This window comes from Cynara cardunculus, unplaced genomic scaffold (assembly GCF_001531365.2).
Source record: "Cynara cardunculus var. scolymus isolate 2C unplaced genomic scaffold, CcrdV1 Un_Scaffold_1432, whole genome shotgun sequence".
NCBI lineage: Eukaryota > Viridiplantae > Streptophyta > Magnoliopsida > Asterales > Asteraceae > Cynara > Cynara cardunculus.
In genome coordinates this window covers 68,574-89,320 of record NW_020200765.1, presented here as the reverse complement: position 1 = coordinate 89,320, position 20,747 = coordinate 68,574, and the positions used below count along the sequence as shown (strand labels likewise).

Below are 20,747 nucleotides of genomic sequence, written 5' to 3'. Positions count from 1 at the left end.
GGGTAAAACTTGCATCTTGTCCTCAAGATGAAAAGAAGGAAATTGCATCTTCAACACTTCACAATCTTCCCAGGAGGCTTCAAACACAGGTAAATCCTTCCATTTGATTAATGCCTTTTGTCTTCCATCTTGTGTTGTCCGTACTTGTAGGACATCTTCCGGTTCTACTATCATTTCCATATCGTCATTCAATTGATTCGGCAATATGGTTGACAAGGCGCACTGTCCGATTGCTCTCCTCAACTGAGAGACATGAAACACTGGACGGAGTCGTGTAGATGCTGGCAATTCCGAGGGATAAGCCACCCTTCCCACCTTGCCTACAACTTTAAATGGTCCTTAAACACGCATAGACGGGTTTTGGTTGTTGCTTTTCCTTAAAGATTTCTGTCGGTAAGGCCTAAGCTTCAAGAAAACCGTATCTCCAATGTCAAAATTTACCTCCTTCCTATGCCCATCAGCTTGTTGTTTCATTTTGTGTTGTGCTTGCATTAAGAACATCCGTAGCAAATCAATCGCATCATCTTTGTCTTTTAACATTTGCTCCAATAAAAACTTCAAGCTTTGTTGGTCTGTCCTTACAACGAACTTCCTTCCGATCAAGTACGGTCGCCACTTTGTTACAGCAAATACAATGGTGATAGATATAGAATTGATGAAGATGAAAATAGGCTGAATCTTATTAGAAATAAAGGATAGTGGCCCGATCCGAGAGGGGCACGGTCTCCGATTACAAGAACAAGGAAATTGAAAGGTAATTCTCAATGCCTATCATCAAAAACTAGCCACTAATTTATACTAATCAAATACTAGAATTATGGGTAGAGATTAAGGCAAGGATTCTACACCCAATCATCCAGTGATTTGATCATTAATTAAATTGATTGCCTAAAATCATCCATCATTAATTAAATTGATTGCCTAAAATCATCCAGTGATTTGACCGAGAGGATTCAGCCGGTTTCCAAAGATAGAATACAGTTGTCCCATTTTTGCAGTTGTGACTCGATCTTTCTTTCTTGAGTACACTTTCAATGGTGGATCTTTATCATTACTTCCCTTCCGGTAAAACGTCTTGTCCTCAAGATGGAATGTAGGAAATTGCTCAGCCATTAGATCATAGGTTTCCCATGTTGCCTCTTCTTCAGGCCGATTACACCATGAAATCAACAATTCGAGGACCAGTTGGCCAGCTTCATAGACCCATCGATGAGTGATGACCGAGTTAGGTTGTACATCAATTTCCCAGTCTTTAGTGATGGGTAATGGGATATCTGGTACCGAAGAAAAAGAGCCATGGGCAAGTTTAAGCATCGAAATGTGAAATACCGGGTGGATTCTAGCTTCGGGTGGTAACTCCAGCTCATAAGCAATTGGACCCACTGCTCTTTTAACACGATATGGTCCAAAAAACCTTGGAGACAGCTTCTCATAACGACGTTTAGCCAAAGTCTTTTGGCGATACGGTTGAATCTTCAAGAAGACATAATCACCGACCTGAAACGTGAGTTCCCGTCGCTTCTGATTTGCTTGGTTTCTCATTCTGTCTTGGGCCTTTTGGAGGATTTGGCGAAGAAGCTTTATCATATCATCCCGATCAACTAACTGTTGTTTCAGCTCTGCGTTTTTTGTTTCGCCCGCCGCATAGGGGAACAACGAAGGGGGTTCTCGACCATACACAACAGAGAATGGTGTTGTGCCAGTGGCCGTGTGGTACCCCGTGTTATATGAGTATTCGGCCCAAGGTAAGTACGTACTCCGTTTGGTTGGTTGTTCACTAGCAAAGCAACGTAAGTAAGGTTCTAGGCAGCGATTCAGAACTTCGGTTTGACCATCCGTTTGAGGGTGGTAACTTGTGCTCAGCTTTTGTTTTGTCTGACTTAATCGGAACAATTCTTGCCAAAAGTTGCTGAGGAAGACCACATCTCGATCAGACACAATGGATCGGGGAAAGCCATGCAACCTGACTATTTCCCTACAAAAAACCGTTGCTGCTTCTTTAGCCGTATAGGGATGGGATAAGCAAATGAAGTGAGCATATTTGCTTAAACGGTCCACTACAACTAAAATAGTATCAAAAYGACTAGATGGTGGTAATCCAACGATAAAGTCCATGGAAACATCTTCCCAAATCTGATTGGGAATGGGTAGGGGCTACAGTAATCCTGCAGGAGCCAACGTCTGATACTTTTGTTGCTGACAGATTATACATTGCTAGACAAACTCCCTGACATCCTGTTTCATCTTTGGCCAATAGTAACGAGAAGAGAGTCTGTTGTAGGTTTTTAAAAAACCTCCATGACCACCGATTGGAGTGTCATGTGCTTGTTGTAACAGCTTGAGTTTGATATTGTGTACCTCCGGAATCACCATCCGTCCATGATGAAACAAAAGCTGATCCACCAGCGAGAAATCAGGGACGGAGGAAGGACCTGTTTGCAACTTCTTGATCAGATCGCTGGTAAATGAATCAGTTTGCAACCCTGCCTTGATATCAGCTACCTCAATACAAAAGGGGATAATAAGGGTTAATAATTCTCCCGAGTGGGGTCGGCGAAACAGGGCATATGCCCCCATGTTCTCTTTCCCAACCTTATGAACAATTGAAAAATCATAAGGCATGAGTTTTAGCAAAAGCCTTTGCTGCTCTGTAGTGGTGATGCGTTGTTCTAATAAGAATTTAAGGGTATAGTGATCGGTGCGAATGAGAAAATGTCGGCCAAGCAAGTAATGGCTCCATTTTTGGACCGCGAGAACTAATGCCAACAGCTCCCTGTCGTAAGCCGATTTAAAGCGGTTAGATGGGGAGAATCCTTTACTGAAATAAGCCACGGGATGGTCCTCTTGTGATAGTATCGCCCCGATCCCATCTGATGATGCGTCACACTCTATAACAAAAGGGTTAGAGAAATCTGGTAACCTCAAAACAGGTGTAGTCAGCAGCGCCTGTTTCAGGTCATTAAAGGCCTTAAGGGCTGCCTCCGACCAAAGAAACTCGTCCTTCTTGGTCAATGCAGTAAGTGGTCGGGCTATAAGTCCATAATTTCGGACAAAACGCCTATAATAGCCTGTTAACCCAAGGAAACCTCTCACCTCTTTTACTGTTGATGGAATGGGCCACGACTTTACTGCTGAAATCTTTTCTTCCTCCACACTAACTCCTTCCGAGCTGATTACATGTCCCAGAAATACTTGTCCTTGCCCAAAACAACATTTCGATAATTTGGCAAAGAATCGGTTGTCATGCAATAATTTCAAGGTCTGTTCTAGGTGAGACTTGTGTTGCTCCATACTTGAGTTGTAGATTAAAATGTCATCAAAGAACACAAGTATAAAACGTCGTAAATAAAGACGAAATAAATCGTTCATAACATCCTGAAACGTGGAAGGAGCATTGGTTAAGCCGAAAGGCATAACCTTAAACTCGTAATGACCCGAATGGGTACGAAAAGCCGTCTTTTCAATATCCGGGCCTATCACTCGGATTTGATGATAACCCGATCGTAAATCGAGTTTTGAGAATACTATAGCTTCATACAAAACGGATAAAACGGATCCTAAAGAAAAACAAATAGAACAATTAAAATAAACATAAGATAGTTATATGTAAACTTGAGGACTTATGACTTATCCAAGACTTGTTTTATCTTTATCTTATTAATCTGCCCTCCTCTCTTTCCTTCTTGAATATGTCTTTATACTCTGAAGTCTATCAGTGCGTTGTACTGATAACTCTCTATGATGCTCTTTGATGTACTCAACATCCATCTTTTATTTAAGGGTTGATAGTTGGATATGCCAGAGGATCTGGCCAAGAGAGATTTGGCCTCAACGGTAACTACTTTGCTCTCAAGTTATCATGAGGTTGTTTTATCATTAGACCAGGAGCAAAGGATGTTCAAACCTGAAGACAGACGTCGGGTATTTACTCGAGCAAGAAAAAAGGCTTGACAAAGCCTTCCATTTGGGAAAGGATGGGGTGTTGGATGACTGTGTAGGCCTGATAGAAACCAAACATGACAGCTTAGCTCCTCCTATTTAACAACTGTAAGTGCATTTAAAATCCGTGCATTTCAAAATTCATGTTACAAGTAGACTATGATAATATAAAACATTTAAGATACATACATAAGCAAACATGCACATGTATATACAAGTGATGATCTAATGAGAATCCATTGATGATTTTTGTAACTGGGACTATAGGTGTGGACAGACTAAGATACCTATACGCCAGTGCATACTTTAATTTATCTTGTTTGTTCTTGGCCTCATCATATCTACCTTGGTATGTTGGCCACTAGCTAGATAACAAGCCAAAACTTGGTAGTTGGTCCTCAAGGCAAGCTCTGTTATCATCACCAAGTTTGCAAGAGAATGGTACAGCAACTTGTGCCATAATTTATATCAGGTTGCATGCATATCAGACCCTCAACCCCCTTTTTTCATGGAATCAACGTAAAGAGCCATTTGGAACAGACCAAATTCACTACCCAATTGCATCATCTTGATATAGCAAAAAAAGAAAACTAGCTGTGATAGATTTATAAAGGTCCTCATTAGCAGCAAAATGAGTATGACCATGTTCTGGTATTCTACTGGAGCAAATTAACATAGTTAAAAAGAAGGGTACAAACCCCGTATCTATATTCTCACGCAACCATTCAAATTTGCTTGGTCCTTCTTTTCCCCCGAAGTACACACCAACCCCGCTAACAGTATTTCCTTCTACAATGTCTCCGATTATTTGCAAGTTGTTAACTGATGGAGGAGCTGTCAATAAGAAAACAGTTTAGGACTCGAGTACCATTGAGGTTATTCTTCAGTGAGCAAATGAAAATGCATATAATGGAAAAGTTATATGAAGATGAACATTTGAGGCAGATCATAAGTATATGATTCTCTGAATTGTTTCATGATAATTATAACACAAACAATTGAAGTAGAGCATATAAGATGGAGAAACAAATAAAATGAGAGTATGAAAAATAAGATGGATGGGAATAAAATAAAATAAATCTAATGGACTCAGAAATTGACGTAAAATAAAAACAGGATCAAAGCCATAGCCCTCTTAAATGTAAAATGACTCAGATTTGCACTACGTAAATCCCACACAATTTCTCCTCTAAATCAAAATGTAACTGAAGAATTCATAGAAACACGGTATCTTTTTTCCAGGCAGAGAGTAAACAGAACCTATCAACTCTTGGAGATGATGTTTCTGGCAGCTAGTTTAGGGGCTTGTATTTGTATGGTTCTAGAGCCTGGGCATTAATAATACCATCTAATAACTTTAGGGTTATATAGTAGTTAATACTTGATGAAGCACCTTTCAATACATAAAGAAACATAAAACTACTACATGTCTACATCTAACAAGTATATAGACATTAAATCATAAAGAACCAACCAGGTTTTATGTAATCTGTGATTGCATATTGAGGTTCTCCTTTGGTTCCTTCTTCTGTTACAGGAGTGTACATATAAACCAGACATGAATCAATGTCATCTAGAGTCAATTGATATTCCTCATTTTCTGCACCAGCAATCACCACTGGACTACTATTCCATCTTCTCCTTAACCAACTGCTAAGTAAGAAGTGTTAAGGCTTCTGTTAAAAAAAGCAAGGAAACAACTGCACTGCCTGATACTGTAAGTCAAACTAACGTCTATGAAAAAGGCTCACCTAGAAATGCCTTTTGCTGGGGTTCCGCCACACCATGCAACCTCCGGGTAGCCTGTAATTATGTTTCCTTCCACAAGTTCTCCACGCACATCAAGCTTCAAAACTTTCGGGCATCCAGTTCCTATGCAAAAGGTTGAAACTAGATATTAACAGAATGGCACAATTTGGGAGATACATACCACCAGCCAGAGTATTCCATTAGAGAAAGTGGAGTAAGAATAAGAACCTGAACAAAAATGTACTTGTAGGTACAGGTATATCTTATCCTTGCAAGCTCAAATAGGAGAACAAATAAAGAAGAAATGCAACAACATATATGACTGAACTTGTGCATACAAAACTAAAGTGCACGGTTTATCGTGTATTCTCCATTTTTTGTTTTTTTTCAATTCTTTCCTATTTAACAAACAGAAGACTCCACAGAAGCACAACTTTATTTATCACAACCACTTTCAATGAATTTTGATAAAGTAACACAAAAACAAATAGAAAAGCAAATAGAAACTTTAAAGCTACAGAAATGCAAAACAAATGAGCTACATAAGTTAATGTGAGAACTGAGAAATCAGCCATGCCCATAAACCAAAGCACAAAAGTTTACTATTAGAGTGTGTTGCTAGCAATGAGACATGTTGTAATTTTGAAGGTTATTTTGGTATTTATAGCTTCAAAGGACCCAAGCTTGGATGGCGTTTTTGTAAACAATAAACAGGTGTTCTTAGATTTTTGTATAGAAAACCCGAAGATCTCAAACCTTCACTGGTACTGAAGCTCAAAAGTTCAGATGACAAAATTGTGGTTTAAACCTAGATTCAGGAGCACTCTTTGTAAGGCTGTATAAATTCATCCTTATTTTAATGTTAAGATGGTTAAAAAAACATAGAGCTAATCCCAATAATTCTCCCTTGCGTATTTTTTTATAATTAAACAGAATGGAACTCCATAACTACATCACTTACGGAAGTAAAAAATACTTCCATTATATTTTTCATACGTCAGGAATATGTACCTCGGAAAACTGGTGAAGATATAGCAAAAATAGGGGGATATCTAGAATCTCCCAGTACAGGAGTACACTCCACCTTCAAAATCTTTCCCACATCATCATGTTTTGGCCAGTACACCTTGACAATAAACAGTTCACAAGATGAAATGCAATTACACAGAAACATCTATCAATTAAAAGCAATAACTCAATACCAACAACCAGAAGCACACTCTTTACCTCTGCAATAGCATCTGGAATCATGGTGAAGTTTGAAAGTGTTGTGCCTCCAATGAACCACTGATAATTCAAAACTAATTCTGATTCATCATTTCTGATTTTATCTTTGGTAAAGAGAAAGTGGCAGCAACAGGCATCTTCTTCAAATGGTTGATCAACTGAGGCTTCCATGAGCATGTAACCAGGAGGGAAATGATCATTCCATTGCTCAACAAGAAAATGAAAAGTTGACTCTGTTCAATGAATAAACAGGTCACTGAGTTTTAGGCCAATTTCGTTTTTGATTACTCAAAATACACTGATCAAATAGTAGTCATATAAGAACAATATGAATGTTGATTAATTGGAAAACAAAAATGTCGTCTTCGAAAAATTCAACTGTTTGAGGCAATTTAGTTGCCATAAAATAATTTGATTTCCAAAGGGCAAAAGGAGCTTGAACATTTCATCAATGCAAACACTGCATTGATTGTCAGTCAGTTAACTCTGTTAAATTCTTAAAGGTTTATGCTTCCTATCATTGGAACTGGCTTATTAGTATAGGCTATAGGTTTAGTTAGTTAATTCATTGATATCCATAGTTATAATATTAAGCAACTCTGTCGGACCATAATTTGTTTCATTCAAAATTAAGGACATGGTAGACGTAGTTTCTAAACAGCACAGAAGAGAACCATTTCCTTTTATCCCACTCAATACTACATCTTTTCTTTCTCCTATTACCCCAGATGGTTTAATCTATTATACTAAATCCATCATGATTGAATAGAACACAAGCACTGTTTCTATAAAGGATGCTCCAAATAGTTTCTTCATCAAGTATTATACAAGCAACAAAAGAAACCCCATAAAGCTCACCTACAGCTTGTTCTGAGCGGCAAAACTCCCAACCTCCTGCAATGCAAACTGCTGTATGTGCAGGATAATGTTTTGCGAATGCAATCTCTTTAGGAGAAAGATCTAGCAGAATTTCCATTGAACATGCACGTTAGGGGGCAACTGATAGAAACTTCAAATACCAAAAAGAAAAGTATAAGACATGTGATGCCATATTAAGCTGAATTTGACAGCTAAAATGATACTCCTTTCGTCCTAGACATTTTGGCATGCAATCTTAGGAGCTTTACGGTCCATCTAATTAAGAAAATTGAAATAAACTTTGAGAAAAACGTTATTACAAATTTAGAGCAATGTTACTTAAGACACGAGGTGCAGAGGTCGTCTGGGACAAAGACACAAGCCAAACCAAGAACATCAATTAAGTAATTGCATGAGTGGCAAAAAAATCTCCCTCCCTCTGTGTATGTAAGCATATGCATGTTTGAATATATAAATATATACACATCCACAAATAATCAAGAAGTAAAAACTAAACAAGTAGTAAAATTAAGTTTTAACCTTCAGCAATGTTCAAATAATGGCACAAAGATTACATATTTCAAGTGAAATTTACATAATGCAAAATTGACTAAATGGTAAATACTAATTACAAATATGAAGCAATTGAACAAAGAGATATGTACATGATTGTATGTTACAATGATTTTAAGAATACAATCTATGCTAACAAATATAAAAATTGGAGTAATACTGACTAATACAGTAAATATGCTGCAGGTTGAATATATTACTTCTTTCAAATAATAAAATATAATATATATAAAAAACAACGGGTTGGAAATACAATTTTAACTACGATAAAAATTATGAGGTTGTGCACAATTTCAGTTAATAAGATTGGAATGAGAATCAGAATCAACAATAAAAAAACCCTAGACTTTCATTTAACATGATTTGAAATAGAAAAATCAGATGTCTGGCTGTGGATGCAATCTGACTACAAGCAAAGGAGCAGAGTAGGATGTGTGTTTTGACCTGGACATCTTACCCTAATGCCAAAATTAAAGAAGACTATAATTTGAGTCATTAATAATGACCCATAAGATTGACTTGCACCTTTCTTCAGTCAATATCCTGTCTCATGTGATTCACGCATTAAAGGCCATCTAGGCATAACCTTACAATGACTAGAAGTATGCAAATAAAAAAATCAAATAACTTCTAATTTGATGAATTAGAATCTCTATATAAGATGCATGCCAAGATATAAAAGTTACATGTTGAATGGAATGGAAGAAGTGTGATGTTTCAAAATGAAAAGGCACACTAGTTAAATATACTGATGATGATAAAAGGGTGCTAAAATTAAATGTGTAAAGAACAATTTAATCAGAAGCAATGCTCCATACCTCCACAATGAGTGTTGTGTTTCACAACGACAAGGAGAAGACAATATTGTCAAGCCTTTTATCTTTTCAGAATTATTCTTACTTTAAGGAGCAGAATGGTTTTCCAGATTAACCTAGCTGAAAGCATTCAGGTCTCATATCAAATAGATCATCACATACCTCTATCGTTGAACTTCTTCAGGGTTGGACCAACAAGCAAAACAGAAGCCGCTTCGATATGTGCCATCTCAAGTATAGGATTCTCCTCTAAGCGTAAATGCTGCAGGATATAGCAATAGTAGGTATATCAGTTAAGCCTTCAAGCATTTTTGTGTGAAGATGTTCTTAATTAGCTTAAAAACTAAAAAAAGATGGTCATTCTAACATGAAGTCAAAGAATTTACACCATGTGTCTCTTACATCCACATATTTCACAAAAAGTAAGCTTTTAAAAAAGGAAAGTTTACTCCATTTACCTAATTCTTAACAGGGTTGCTCAAGTGTTTATTGTTGAACCTTCTCTTTGCCTTCTTTTCATTTTGTGTATGTGTTTTTTGTTTTTCAGCCCGTCAATCTGAACATTCTACTTAAGCCTATGGTGTTGCACATGTCATCATACATGCAAGCAATTAAACCTTCAACAATATTATCACAAATAACCATGTATTTAATAAGTAGACTGTCACACCCCAAACCTTGGTGTGATGCATCGCAGTAGACTACGAAATTCTCCGAGCCTTCTGGCAATGCCAGAATTGGTGCATTACATAAACTATGCTTAAGTGTTTGGAATTCTTCTTCTTGTTTCTCTCCCCAAATAAACTTCTTATCCTTTTGGGTTAATGCCGTTAGTGGTTGCGCAATTTTTGAGAAATTCGCAATGAATCGCCAATAATAGCCTGCTAAACCGAGAAATTAACGGATTTCTGTCGGGGTCTTCGGGGTTTCCCACTTCTTGATGGCCTCAACTTTTGCCGAATCTACATGAATTCCCTTCTTATTAACCACGTGGCCAAGAAATTGTACCTCACGAATCCAGAATTCCCATTTGGAGAACTTCGCATACAACTTTTGGTCCCTGAGCAGTTCTAACATCAACTTTAGATGTCGTTCATGATCCTCCCTGCTTCGCGAATAAATTAGTATATCATCTATAAACACGATCACGAACTTATCCAAGTACGGTCTACAAACCCAGTTCATTAAGTCCATGAAGACAGTTGCCGCGTTTGTTAGCCCGAAAGGCATAACCAAGAACTCGTAATGGCCGTAACGAGTCCTAAACGTCGTCTTGGGAATATCCTCCTCACGGACCCTCATTTGATGATATCCATATCAAAGATCAATTTTCAAAAAGTAAGTAGCACCTTGGAGTTGGTCGAACAGGTCGTCGATTCGAGAAAGACGGTATCGGTTTTTTATGGTTAACTTATTGAGTTCTCTATAATGGATGCACATTCGTAAGGATCCATCTTTCTTTTTAACGAAAAGAACTGGGGCTCCCCATGGTGAAGAGCTAGGTCTTATAAATCCTTTGTCGAGCATCTCCTAGAGTTGTCTTGACAACTCCTGCATTTTCGATGGGGCCAACCGATACGGTGATTTAGCCAGAGGTGCAGCTCCAAAAATTAAGTCGATGTGGAATTCGACTTGTCTTGACAGGGCTAGTTGTGGTAGCTCATCCGGAAACACCTCGGGAAATTCCCAAACTACAGGAAATCCTCGACTAACAAGGACTTTAGTATAGACCTTATTTCAATTGAGTTAGGAAGCTTTGACTTAGTCGTGGGCATGGATTGGCTATCCAAAAATCGAGCTGAAATATGTTGTTCCGAAAAGATCATCCGAATTCCACTGCCAAAAGGTGAAACACTCGTCGTACATGGAGAGAAGTCCGGAAAGAATTTTAAGATGGTGACGTTGTAGATAAGAAAATTGAAGAGAAACACATTCAGGATTTTCCTATAGTTCAGGAATTTCCCGAGGTGTTTCCGGATGAGCTACCAGAACTAGCCCCGTCAAGACAAGTCGAATTCCACATCGACTTAATTCCTGGAGTTGCACCTCTGGCTAAATCACCGTATCGATTGGCCCCATCGAAAATGCAGGAGTTGTCAAGACAACTCCAGGAGATGCTCGACAAAGGATTTATAAGACCTAGCTCTTCACCATAGGAAGCCTCAGTTCTTTTCGTTAAAAAGAAAGATGGATCCTTACGAATGTGCATCGATTATAGAGAACTCAATAAGTTAACCATCAAAAACCGATACCGTCTTCCTCGAATCGACGACCTGTTCGACCAACTCCGAGGTGCTACTTACTTTTCGAAAATTGATATTCGATCTGGATATCATCAAATAAGGGTCGGTAAGGAAGATATTCTCAAGGTTTAGGACTCGTTACGGCCATTACAAGTTCCTGGTTATGCCTTTCGGGCTAACAAACGCGGCAACTGTCTTCATGGAATGAACATGGACTTAATGAACAGGGTTTGTAGACCGTACTTGGATAAGTTCGTGATCGTGTTCATAGATGATATACTAATTTATTCGCGAAGCAGGGAGGATCATGAACGGCATCTAAAGTTGATATTAGAACTGCTCAGGGACCGGAAATTGTATGCAAAGTTCTCCAAATGGGAATTCTGGATTTGTGAGGTACAATTTCTTGGCCACGTGGTTAATAAGAAGGGAATTCATGTAGATCCGGCAAAAGTTGAGGCCATCAAGAAGTGGGAAGCCCCGAACACCCCGACAGAAATTCGTCGATTTCTCGGTTTAGTATCGGCGATCCATTGCGAATTTCTCAAAAATTATGCAACCACTAACGGCATTAACCCAAAAGGATAAGAAGTTTATTTGGGGAGAGAAACAAGAAGAAGCATTCCAAACACTTAAGCATAGGTTATGCTCTGATACCAAATCTATCACACCCCGTTCTACGCCCACTGTCGGGATGACTCACCCTCAGTCCTCGGTGGGTCTGTGAAAGTCACCCTTCTGGGTAGAGGAACACTCTTCCTGGCAGTAACCCTAATCCTCGGTTTGGCTGCCTTGATGACTGTGACACTTAAACTTAAGTATAATGATTAAAATACCTAACCACCTCTAAAAATGGTGCTATTTATGTCAAAAGTTTCCTAAGACATTAAATTAAAATATATAAAAAGTTGGTTGATTAAATAATTCGAGAAAATACTTAATTATGACCATAAGTGAATTTAAATTTTCAGCCAACAAAAAAGTGAAAACTCTAATTCAAGAAAAATATAGATTTTTTGGGATTATTAAAGAATAAAATACACATAAGTTATAGATTTTGTTAAAGCAGCATATAAATCAACAAAATTTGCATGTAATCATCATCGCAAATTAATATTTAAACCTAGTAAGTATCACTTAAGGCATTTTATAAAATATGATGAGCTAAGCAATATTTTAGCCCTAAGAGTTGGACCCAAATCTGATAGTGTGTTTCACTTCCATAGGAAGGACCTAGAACCGGGCAATTGTGCAACCGTGCGACAACTCTTGAATCACCGCCCCATTTTACTATTTTGTTACAATTTGGGGAAAAGCATGATATTGAATTGCAACTGATTGATTTATGCCATGAAATGTTAAACCTTGAATTTAATTGTTTGTGCACTATGGTACGTATACTTTTTGATGTGCTTGAGTTTTAAATGAAAAGTCCCCATTAGTTAGACACAACCTATTAACTCATTACGAGCCGATGGTATTTGTGGGTAGCGCTATTTGGTTTGACAACCCTCTTTTAACTGACGAGTTAGAAGTGCACTTTACCAATAACAACAAGGGTCTTACACATGTGAAATTATTTCACCGCTGAGGTAGGACGTGAGAAATATAAGGGGCGTTGATTCGTCAGAAGGTTTGGTAGTGGCTCAATGTTATGGCATCATAGTATACGTTATACCTCGTGCAAGTACTCGAACAATCAATTACTAAAACTTCGTGTGAATAAACAATTCACAACCACGAATTTCTGCATAAAAATTTACTTTTAGTGCATACAAAAACCTGTGAACTCACCAACTCTTTGTAGTTGACCCCTTTTCTTTTTATCATGTTTTTCAGGTACTAATAAGTAAGTGAAGGCATGTAGGGTGCATATTGTGTGACGACATCAACATCAAGAGCTTAAAACTTCTTTTGTTAATTTTTTTTATATCTATCGTTATTTTGAAACAATTTAAGTTATGACTTTGTATTTATGTACCCTACTTTATGAAATGTTGTGGTTAGTGTTGTATATTGCCTCATGCTAAGAAACCCTACGCTGTCATGTCTCGTGTTTCCGCTTTAGCGGGGTGACATAAACTAATCATCCTCAATATAATATACAATTATATCAACCATGTACTTATCCTTGGACAAAATAAGGGATAAAATTTCGACCATTCTGTCAGGATCTCGTCTTCTCTAGCATATCCCAGCTTTAGTACCACACATACACTTGTGCTTCACACCAAGGAAATCTGATCCTTGTATTATTAGCATTCTGTGAGGACAACTCCCTAACATTTCTCAAATCCCAAAACAAGAGAGAGAACAGAAGTCCAGGAAAGGAAGCTTAGTTCATTGACTCCAAGATTATGATAGAAAATGTTGCAACATTATTAAGGTGGGTGCAAAATTTTGTAGGTTTACAATCCACGAACATCAAACATTGGATGCTCCAAAGCACGGATCAATATGACTATCAACACCCAGTCTTATATTTCTCAAGTAGAAGAGATCATCTATGATCTTAGGACGCAGTAAGGTATTGACAACTATGATATTCTTGTTAAGAATGACAACAAACAAGGCGTAAGTAGATAAAGCAATGACCTCAAATGAGGTCGGCCAAATGGACCTCAACGATTTTAATTAACATGGCAAAATATAAAAGTAAACTTGCCTCAAGTGATGGTAAACAAGGAAAACCCTTTAGTGTTGATACTTTATTCTTGCTGGCAGCTAATACCTGTAAAGAACCAAGAGGTCAAAGGATCGCATAGAGCAAAGCCACATACAAAAAATGAATCAGAGGATAAAAGAAACCTGTAGCCGTGGCTGACTTGCCATTGAAAGAGACTTTAACTTATTCTGTGCAACAGAGAGGAACTGGAAACAAGAAATAAATGTGTAGGCTACATGAAATGTTGACAAAGCAAAACTGTTGCTAGCTCTCACACATGGATTTAATAAGAGCATGAACCAAACGTTTTACCTCCAAATTTGGAAGTGCAGGAAGTGTCGTCAGTGATGTGATTTGATTCCCAGCAAGGTAGAGTTGCTACAAGAATCGAAAAGGAAAAATCTATTGCTGGTTAAAACAGTTCACTAGTCATGGCCATTTAAGAGATGATACAAAGTGAGGCAATAACCTGCAAGGCTTTGCAGGCTTCAAGTGGTTCGAATCCAGGCCCTTTAAAATCATTAAAGCTCAAATCAAGAACCTACAAATAGGCCACATTAGTCATTAACCAAGCCTGAGAGAATCCCTAGACAACAGCATTAGTTGGTTTCTCTATTGCTTTAGAAAGGTAGAGTCATAGTGACAATCTCAATGCACCAAAAACAATTGTTCCCAGCTTAGATGATATGGAAAAATAATAGTGTAAGAGAATATAACCATAAGGATATAATTTGCCTTAGAGCGGCGATTTTTAGAGTGGGCTCCAAAATCATCTCTCAACTATTGCTCATTCTGCATATGCCATCTTTTAAATAATTATATGACACTAGCACTCCCTCAAAGAAGAATTATTCTCCAAATTGTTCTTTCCTAGCTTTACCTCTAATAACTGGTTGCAATTGGTAAAAAGCAAATAATCAATTTCTGTAGTTTTTACTTCTTCTTTTAGAACTCAATCAATATTCAAAAAATAGAAATAAAGCATAACCATCCCTCCCCACTGAGTTCTTTACTGAAACTTCCACTCCCCACAACAAATCTTCTTCCGTACCCAGAACCCCAGCCTCAACCATTATTCATTTGACCGAGGCAAAGAGAGGGAAGTTCTAACTTTGAATTATGCTTCAATTCATTAAAAAAAATGGCCTAATATTGTTGGAATATGGGCTCTCTTCACACAAATTAACGAGCATATCACGAAGATATTTCACTGACTAGTCGGTTTTCATTTAATTTTTAAATTAATTAATTTTAATTGTGAAAAACAAACTTCTTGTTGTTTGAGAAATGATTTTGATTTCTTTCCAATAAAAACTAATGATTTTGTTCTTCCATCACTGTATGTTCTTTCAAGAAGAAAGAAATAAGTTCTTTCTTAAACCATTTCGAGAACATGAGTAGCAAAGATGATGAGATTTTAAACAAAGTCACATGATGCATATAACAGCAATGCAAGATCTACTTGTCAGATCTAGCTATGGTACGTTATGAAACACCTATATACACAGATATTTTTTACAAACTAACCACAAATTCCCCAATCAAGCAACCATATCAAGTGAGGCCCCCTCCCTAATATTACTTTAGTTTCATATGACAAAGCAAATATGTGTTTTGAATTCATTAGGTAAGTTAGAAAAAATTAGATATTGAGCTTGTGGATTGCAAGGTGATATGATGATTCCGATGGTCTTTATAAGCAGTGGTTGTGGGTGGTATGCAGTTATGGAGAGCAGAGGGGAAGACGAGAGAGAAAGGGCTGGGCAGGGTGGAATGGAATGAGATAGGACAGGTTTTGGCATTTTTTTTGTTCTTGATTTTTAAACCAAACATTAGGTTTAAAAGAAACTTAGAAATGATAGAGCACTTAAATTTTATGAGTTCTTGTTTTACCCTTTGATTAACGGTTTTCAGTGGGTGGTAACAACAGAAGAACTAAGTCGGGGAATGATTTTCGATCTAAGAATCAATAGCATGAAAGAGAATTGAAAGAATAAAACCTGCAGATTGAGGGGAAAAAAATCAAATAACATGTTTGTAGTTCTTGCAACAATAAAGAAGGGGTAGAAAATAGAAGGGAAGATTAAGAAACCTAATTAGGGTACTTGTGAAAAATCAAAGGACGTGTTTAGATGGTCTCCATTTAGCATTTCCTAAAGAAGTTGAAGGAGAGCCTTTTATGCATGAAGAAACAAAAGTAAACACGGCTTCATGTGCAACTTCTACTGACATTAGGTAACTTGGATTGGAGATTTTTCATCAAAATGAAGCTTCGAATACTTATGTCAAATATATAAAACTGAAAATCATATAGAGGAATTGATTAAGAGTTACTTAAAAAGTCAAACGTAATTGTCTGGTAGAAGAGGCAAAAGAAAATTATACAAACCTTCACCCGCTTCAGTATGTCAATGCCTTCTAATGAAGATAGCAGGTTGTCTCTGAGATAAACGAACTGCCACAAAAGAATCAGTCAAAGGCGGCTCTGATAAATGCAGAAAGCAGCGATTTATTTTTCAGTCTATGAGTAGAAAGAACAAGCTGGTATAGAAGATTATCCAAAATCTATATGAAGAAAAATATACCCATCAATCACCAACAGAATTTCAGAAAAAGACAAACAATTGGCAATCTGCCGCATAAGGCATACAAGAATGGCATTGCTTGCCATAACACCATATAAAAGGCCAAGATGTGTGATCATAATCATTAAAACAAGTTCAATCAAGCTACAAATTTGATGATCTTGGATTCTTGGGTCAATCGTACCCAATTCAGCTATAAGTTCAATGATCTTCATCCTTTGAGCTTAAACAAGCTATAACTTTGAAGATCTCTATCAATCACAGGGAAAGATATTACACCCATCCACTTCCTGTACCCTCTGTACTATTTATGCTTCGTAACGGCAGAATGCAGAACTCATCTGTCATGATATTCTCGCAATCAAGCTTCCGCGCAGAAGAGCAAACCATCAACAGTCACATACCCCATCACCTAATCAGTTGGCACCCACAAAAATTTTTAACTCTAAGAAGAGTTATGTGATCACCAATTCATGACCCTGATATTCCACAAGCACAGGCAACTTACAAGGAAAGATGAGAAGGAACCTTGAAGAGTTGAAGCATGAATTCTGCCTTCAATAAAGGATAATGCAAGTAAAATTCAATGACAAACTCCATCAGTGTTTAAATAAGGCAACAGTAAGTCCATTTACGTCCTTTTCTCAGTCCCATGTATATTAAGCACAAATCTGCAAATTCTTTCCCACTTCAAGTGCTTCAAATCGTCCAGAAACATAAAAAAGAGCAAGAAACATATGTCTATCATGACGTAGAAAGCAAGACGACCTCCTATAGAAGTCTCATATAGCAAAGAATGATACAGGTCAATTATGTTGTGACTCTCATTGCTCTATTCAACCTTGGATATGTAATTGATAGATGAACTCTCAAAGGACAAGTTCTTCAGCATGGTTTTTAATATTAAAGTCACAGAAAGTCTTCAATGTGTAATACACCAGAAGTATGAAAGATTATCATATTATTCTATGCACCAAATAGATATTAACTATGCAGCTGATGCATGCAAAAGAAAGCCAGCATATCATACTGTACAGGTCAGCTTACCTCCAAATTAGGAGACAAGTTCAGCCCACTAGCTTTCAAAGTACGAATCCTGTGACCCCTAAGATCCAACCTCTGATATTGTGAGTGAAAGAAAAGAATAAGGATTAGTAGGTGGAGCATGATAATAGAAATTTTAACAAAATATAGGCAGCAGGATTAGTAGGCTTAATAGGACTGGGCTAATAGTAAGTAACTTTTCATTTGGATTCAAAGATGTTTTTCGTCTCTATGGAACTGAAATGCTACACAAACTAATAGAAACAAAGAAGTAAATCAATCGTTGGTGGAGGGGACGATTAATAATCCAGACGAAGAATGAAGGAGGATTGGAGCAAAAGATAGAATGGACCAACAATTAGGCATTCTCAACTCCTTGTATTAGTATTGGTACAAGTGCGATACTTGAAATAGAATCATCAGAGTGATACAAAAAGAGGATTCTGTGATGTTAAGAAAATGAGCAGTCCCCAGGCATGCTCAGTATGATTTTTAGCTTTAAAAAATTGTGGACTCCACATTAAACAGGTTTACTTGTTTGTATGCCTTACACTTAGCAGTGACCAAAAACAGTGCTTACCACATCATCACCAGCTTTGATCTCAACTTGAGGAAGCATGATCAAACGAGAGACCCTGATTTCAGGAGTTGTTGCTTTTCTTTGGCTCGATGAAGTAGACATCTTTTCTCGGGAAGACGATAGAGATCCAGATTTTGATCCACTAGAAACTGCAGATGATTGAGCGGATGTAGAAGAAAGCTTTGAGATGGGCTTCCTTGCCGTGCTGCTCCCGGTGCTGTCTAGGGACGTTGAAGGAACTCTCGATGATGAAGAAAGTAATGAAGACGATTTAACATTAGAGCGTCCCTTGCTTGCTTCAGAATTACTGCCCATGGTTCTAGAAGTTCTAACAACAGGAGAAGTAGGAGCTGACTTCTTAGTCTCAGAGGAGCTTGCACGAACTGAAGCTTTGCTAGCTAGCGAAGGTAGTGAGCTCCTACGGACTTCAGGAAGAGACCGCCTCAATGGCTCTGTTGTTACTGAAGAACTAGTCTTCCTGCCAACAGCTGAACCAACGCTGCTGATAATTTTCTTAACTGGGACTTGCTGTTGCTTTTCCTGTAAAGTCCCAGTGCTATTCCTTCTAATAGCTGGAGCCTCGTTAGAAGTAGTATTTCCATGATCTATAGTCGATTTCCTCGGAGTCAATTTGGCCACATTAGAAACACTCTTGGGTTCTATCCTCTTTCGGGTGGTTCCAGTAGTAGAACCAGTGACCTTCAAAGACGACGAAACAGTTGGTTTAATAACAGTTTTTGTTGTTGTTTTGACACTCTCAGCTGAAGACTGTGCCTTTGTCTCGGAAGTTAGGACCTTGTCTAAGGATCCCTCTCCCCTTTCCATTTCACTCTTCAATTAACAAACTCTCCACCACCAATCAGCTAAAATCAATTGCCTGCCTGTCAGGAAAACACAAAATGAACAACAGGTGACAGATGATGATATGCTCCCTCCTTTCCATGAGAAAGGCTACACTTTTAAGTCCTTCACTTTGTGAATTTAGAAAGTTACTTTTCAAGTCTAAACCCGACCTTGATTATGAAACTTTGTAAAGAAATCTTGAACCATAAATGGCTGTAATTATCAACTTTATAGGCATCTGTCAAAAGTCACAATAACTAAACGCCATTCTCCTATAATTATCAAGAGTCAACTCTAAGCATGTCATAGCAGTGATGGACCACATGTTTGTACCTCTAAAAAATTAAGTGTTGAAGTTGTTTCATTTTAAGTTCAATCAAGAGAAAATAAACATTTAACTTGAGCATAAGATGAATAAACAGTCTGCTGTACTGATTCACAATTTTCCACACAGCTTAGCAAATAGAGTGCATCCGTTATACCACTTAGTTCAAAGGAAACCCCAAAGTTGTATTGCAGTTTTTATATAAGTTTCATTCTAATTACAAGATCCACAAGAAATAAGTTCTCAATGCAAAAAAAATGAAAAGATATAGAACACAGAAAAGCAAAGGCAAATGAGAAGTTGTACGTTACTAGGCTTGGTTCACTAAAATCAAACAGAAGCCAACTTATATGGGACAGTGGGAGTATAACTGTATAAGTTGCAAGTTAAACAAAATTTGCCGAACCTGGGAAGTTAAAAAAGAAAGTATTAGAAAATTGTTTACAAGAAGAAAAATAAATAAAACGATCTGAGATAAACTAAGCTAAGTCGTGAGCAAAATAGTCAAAGTAAAATGTGGGTTTGCACCTGCATACCTAATGGGACTATAGAAATACGAATTGCAAGTAAAACCGCAATTTATACACATAAAATCTGAACAAACTGTAACAATTATTACAGCAGGAAACACGAGCAATGATCAACGAGGAAAAGTAATGCTAATTCTTGAGCGAAAAAGGAAAAGAATAATGTACCTGCGTGCCTAAAAGGGAAAGTGGGAGCGTAAACTGAAAGTAGTCCATATACATAAAAAGTAAAAACTCATAACCTGTTATCGCTACAACGAACATAAACAACAATCCATGACAAAAATCATGCTAATTCTCGATCAAAAACAAAAAAGCATAATGTGGGTTTGATACCTGCGCACCTAAAGAGACAGTGAAAGCATAAATTGCAAGTAAAAACACGATTCATATACATAAAAAGGAAAAATTTCCAACACTTATGACTAACAATTAACATAAACAAACAATCTTTGACAAAAATGAAGCCTAAAAGAAGAGGAAAATAATAATGTGGGTGGATACCTGGATGTTAGAAGGGATCTGGTGGAGCAGAAGAGAGTGATTACAACATTTGTTAGAAGTAGCTAAACTAGGGCTTGATTATGGTAATAATTTAGGATTAAAAAAGCGGAATGGGTGGGTTTGATTGAGGAAAGTGATGGCGATGTGTGGGCTGGCGGGGGAAAGTCCCAAAATTTCCAATAAGTTTTGTTTTCGCGCGCGGCATATAATACACACCTTAATTAATAACAAAATAAATACGTAAATACTTATTTTATAAAAGAAATAAAA

General features: G+C 37.5%; 1 protein-coding gene across 1 annotated transcript in view; it reads right to left on the bottom strand.

Moving 5' to 3' along the window:
* Window positions 1-20,546, bottom strand: part of LOC112502441 (187-kDa microtubule-associated protein AIR9) — a 47,844-nt gene extending 27,298 nt beyond the window's left edge. Inside the window, exons 1-15 of the mRNA XM_025106347.1 lie at window positions 20,478-20,546; window positions 18,279-19,159; window positions 17,702-17,773; window positions 16,459-16,524; window positions 14,539-14,610; window positions 14,382-14,447; window positions 14,213-14,275; window positions 14,070-14,135; window positions 9,324-9,423; window positions 7,774-7,875; window positions 6,916-7,148; window positions 6,700-6,814; window positions 5,691-5,811; window positions 5,414-5,589; window positions 4,638-4,773 (exon numbers count right to left, since the gene is read on the bottom strand). Coding sequence (XP_024962115.1) covers window positions 4,638-4,773; window positions 5,414-5,589; window positions 5,691-5,811; window positions 6,700-6,814; window positions 6,916-7,148; window positions 7,774-7,875; window positions 9,324-9,423; window positions 14,070-14,135; window positions 14,213-14,275; window positions 14,382-14,447; window positions 14,539-14,610; window positions 16,459-16,524; window positions 17,702-17,773; window positions 18,279-19,103 — 2,213 coding nt within the window. The 5' untranslated portion in view covers window positions 19,104-19,159; window positions 20,478-20,546. The remainder of the gene's footprint in view (window positions 1-4,637; window positions 4,774-5,413; window positions 5,590-5,690; window positions 5,812-6,699; window positions 6,815-6,915; window positions 7,149-7,773; window positions 7,876-9,323; window positions 9,424-14,069; window positions 14,136-14,212; window positions 14,276-14,381; window positions 14,448-14,538; window positions 14,611-16,458; window positions 16,525-17,701; window positions 17,774-18,278; window positions 19,160-20,477) is intronic.
* Window positions 20,547-20,747: the final 201 nt, after the last annotated feature.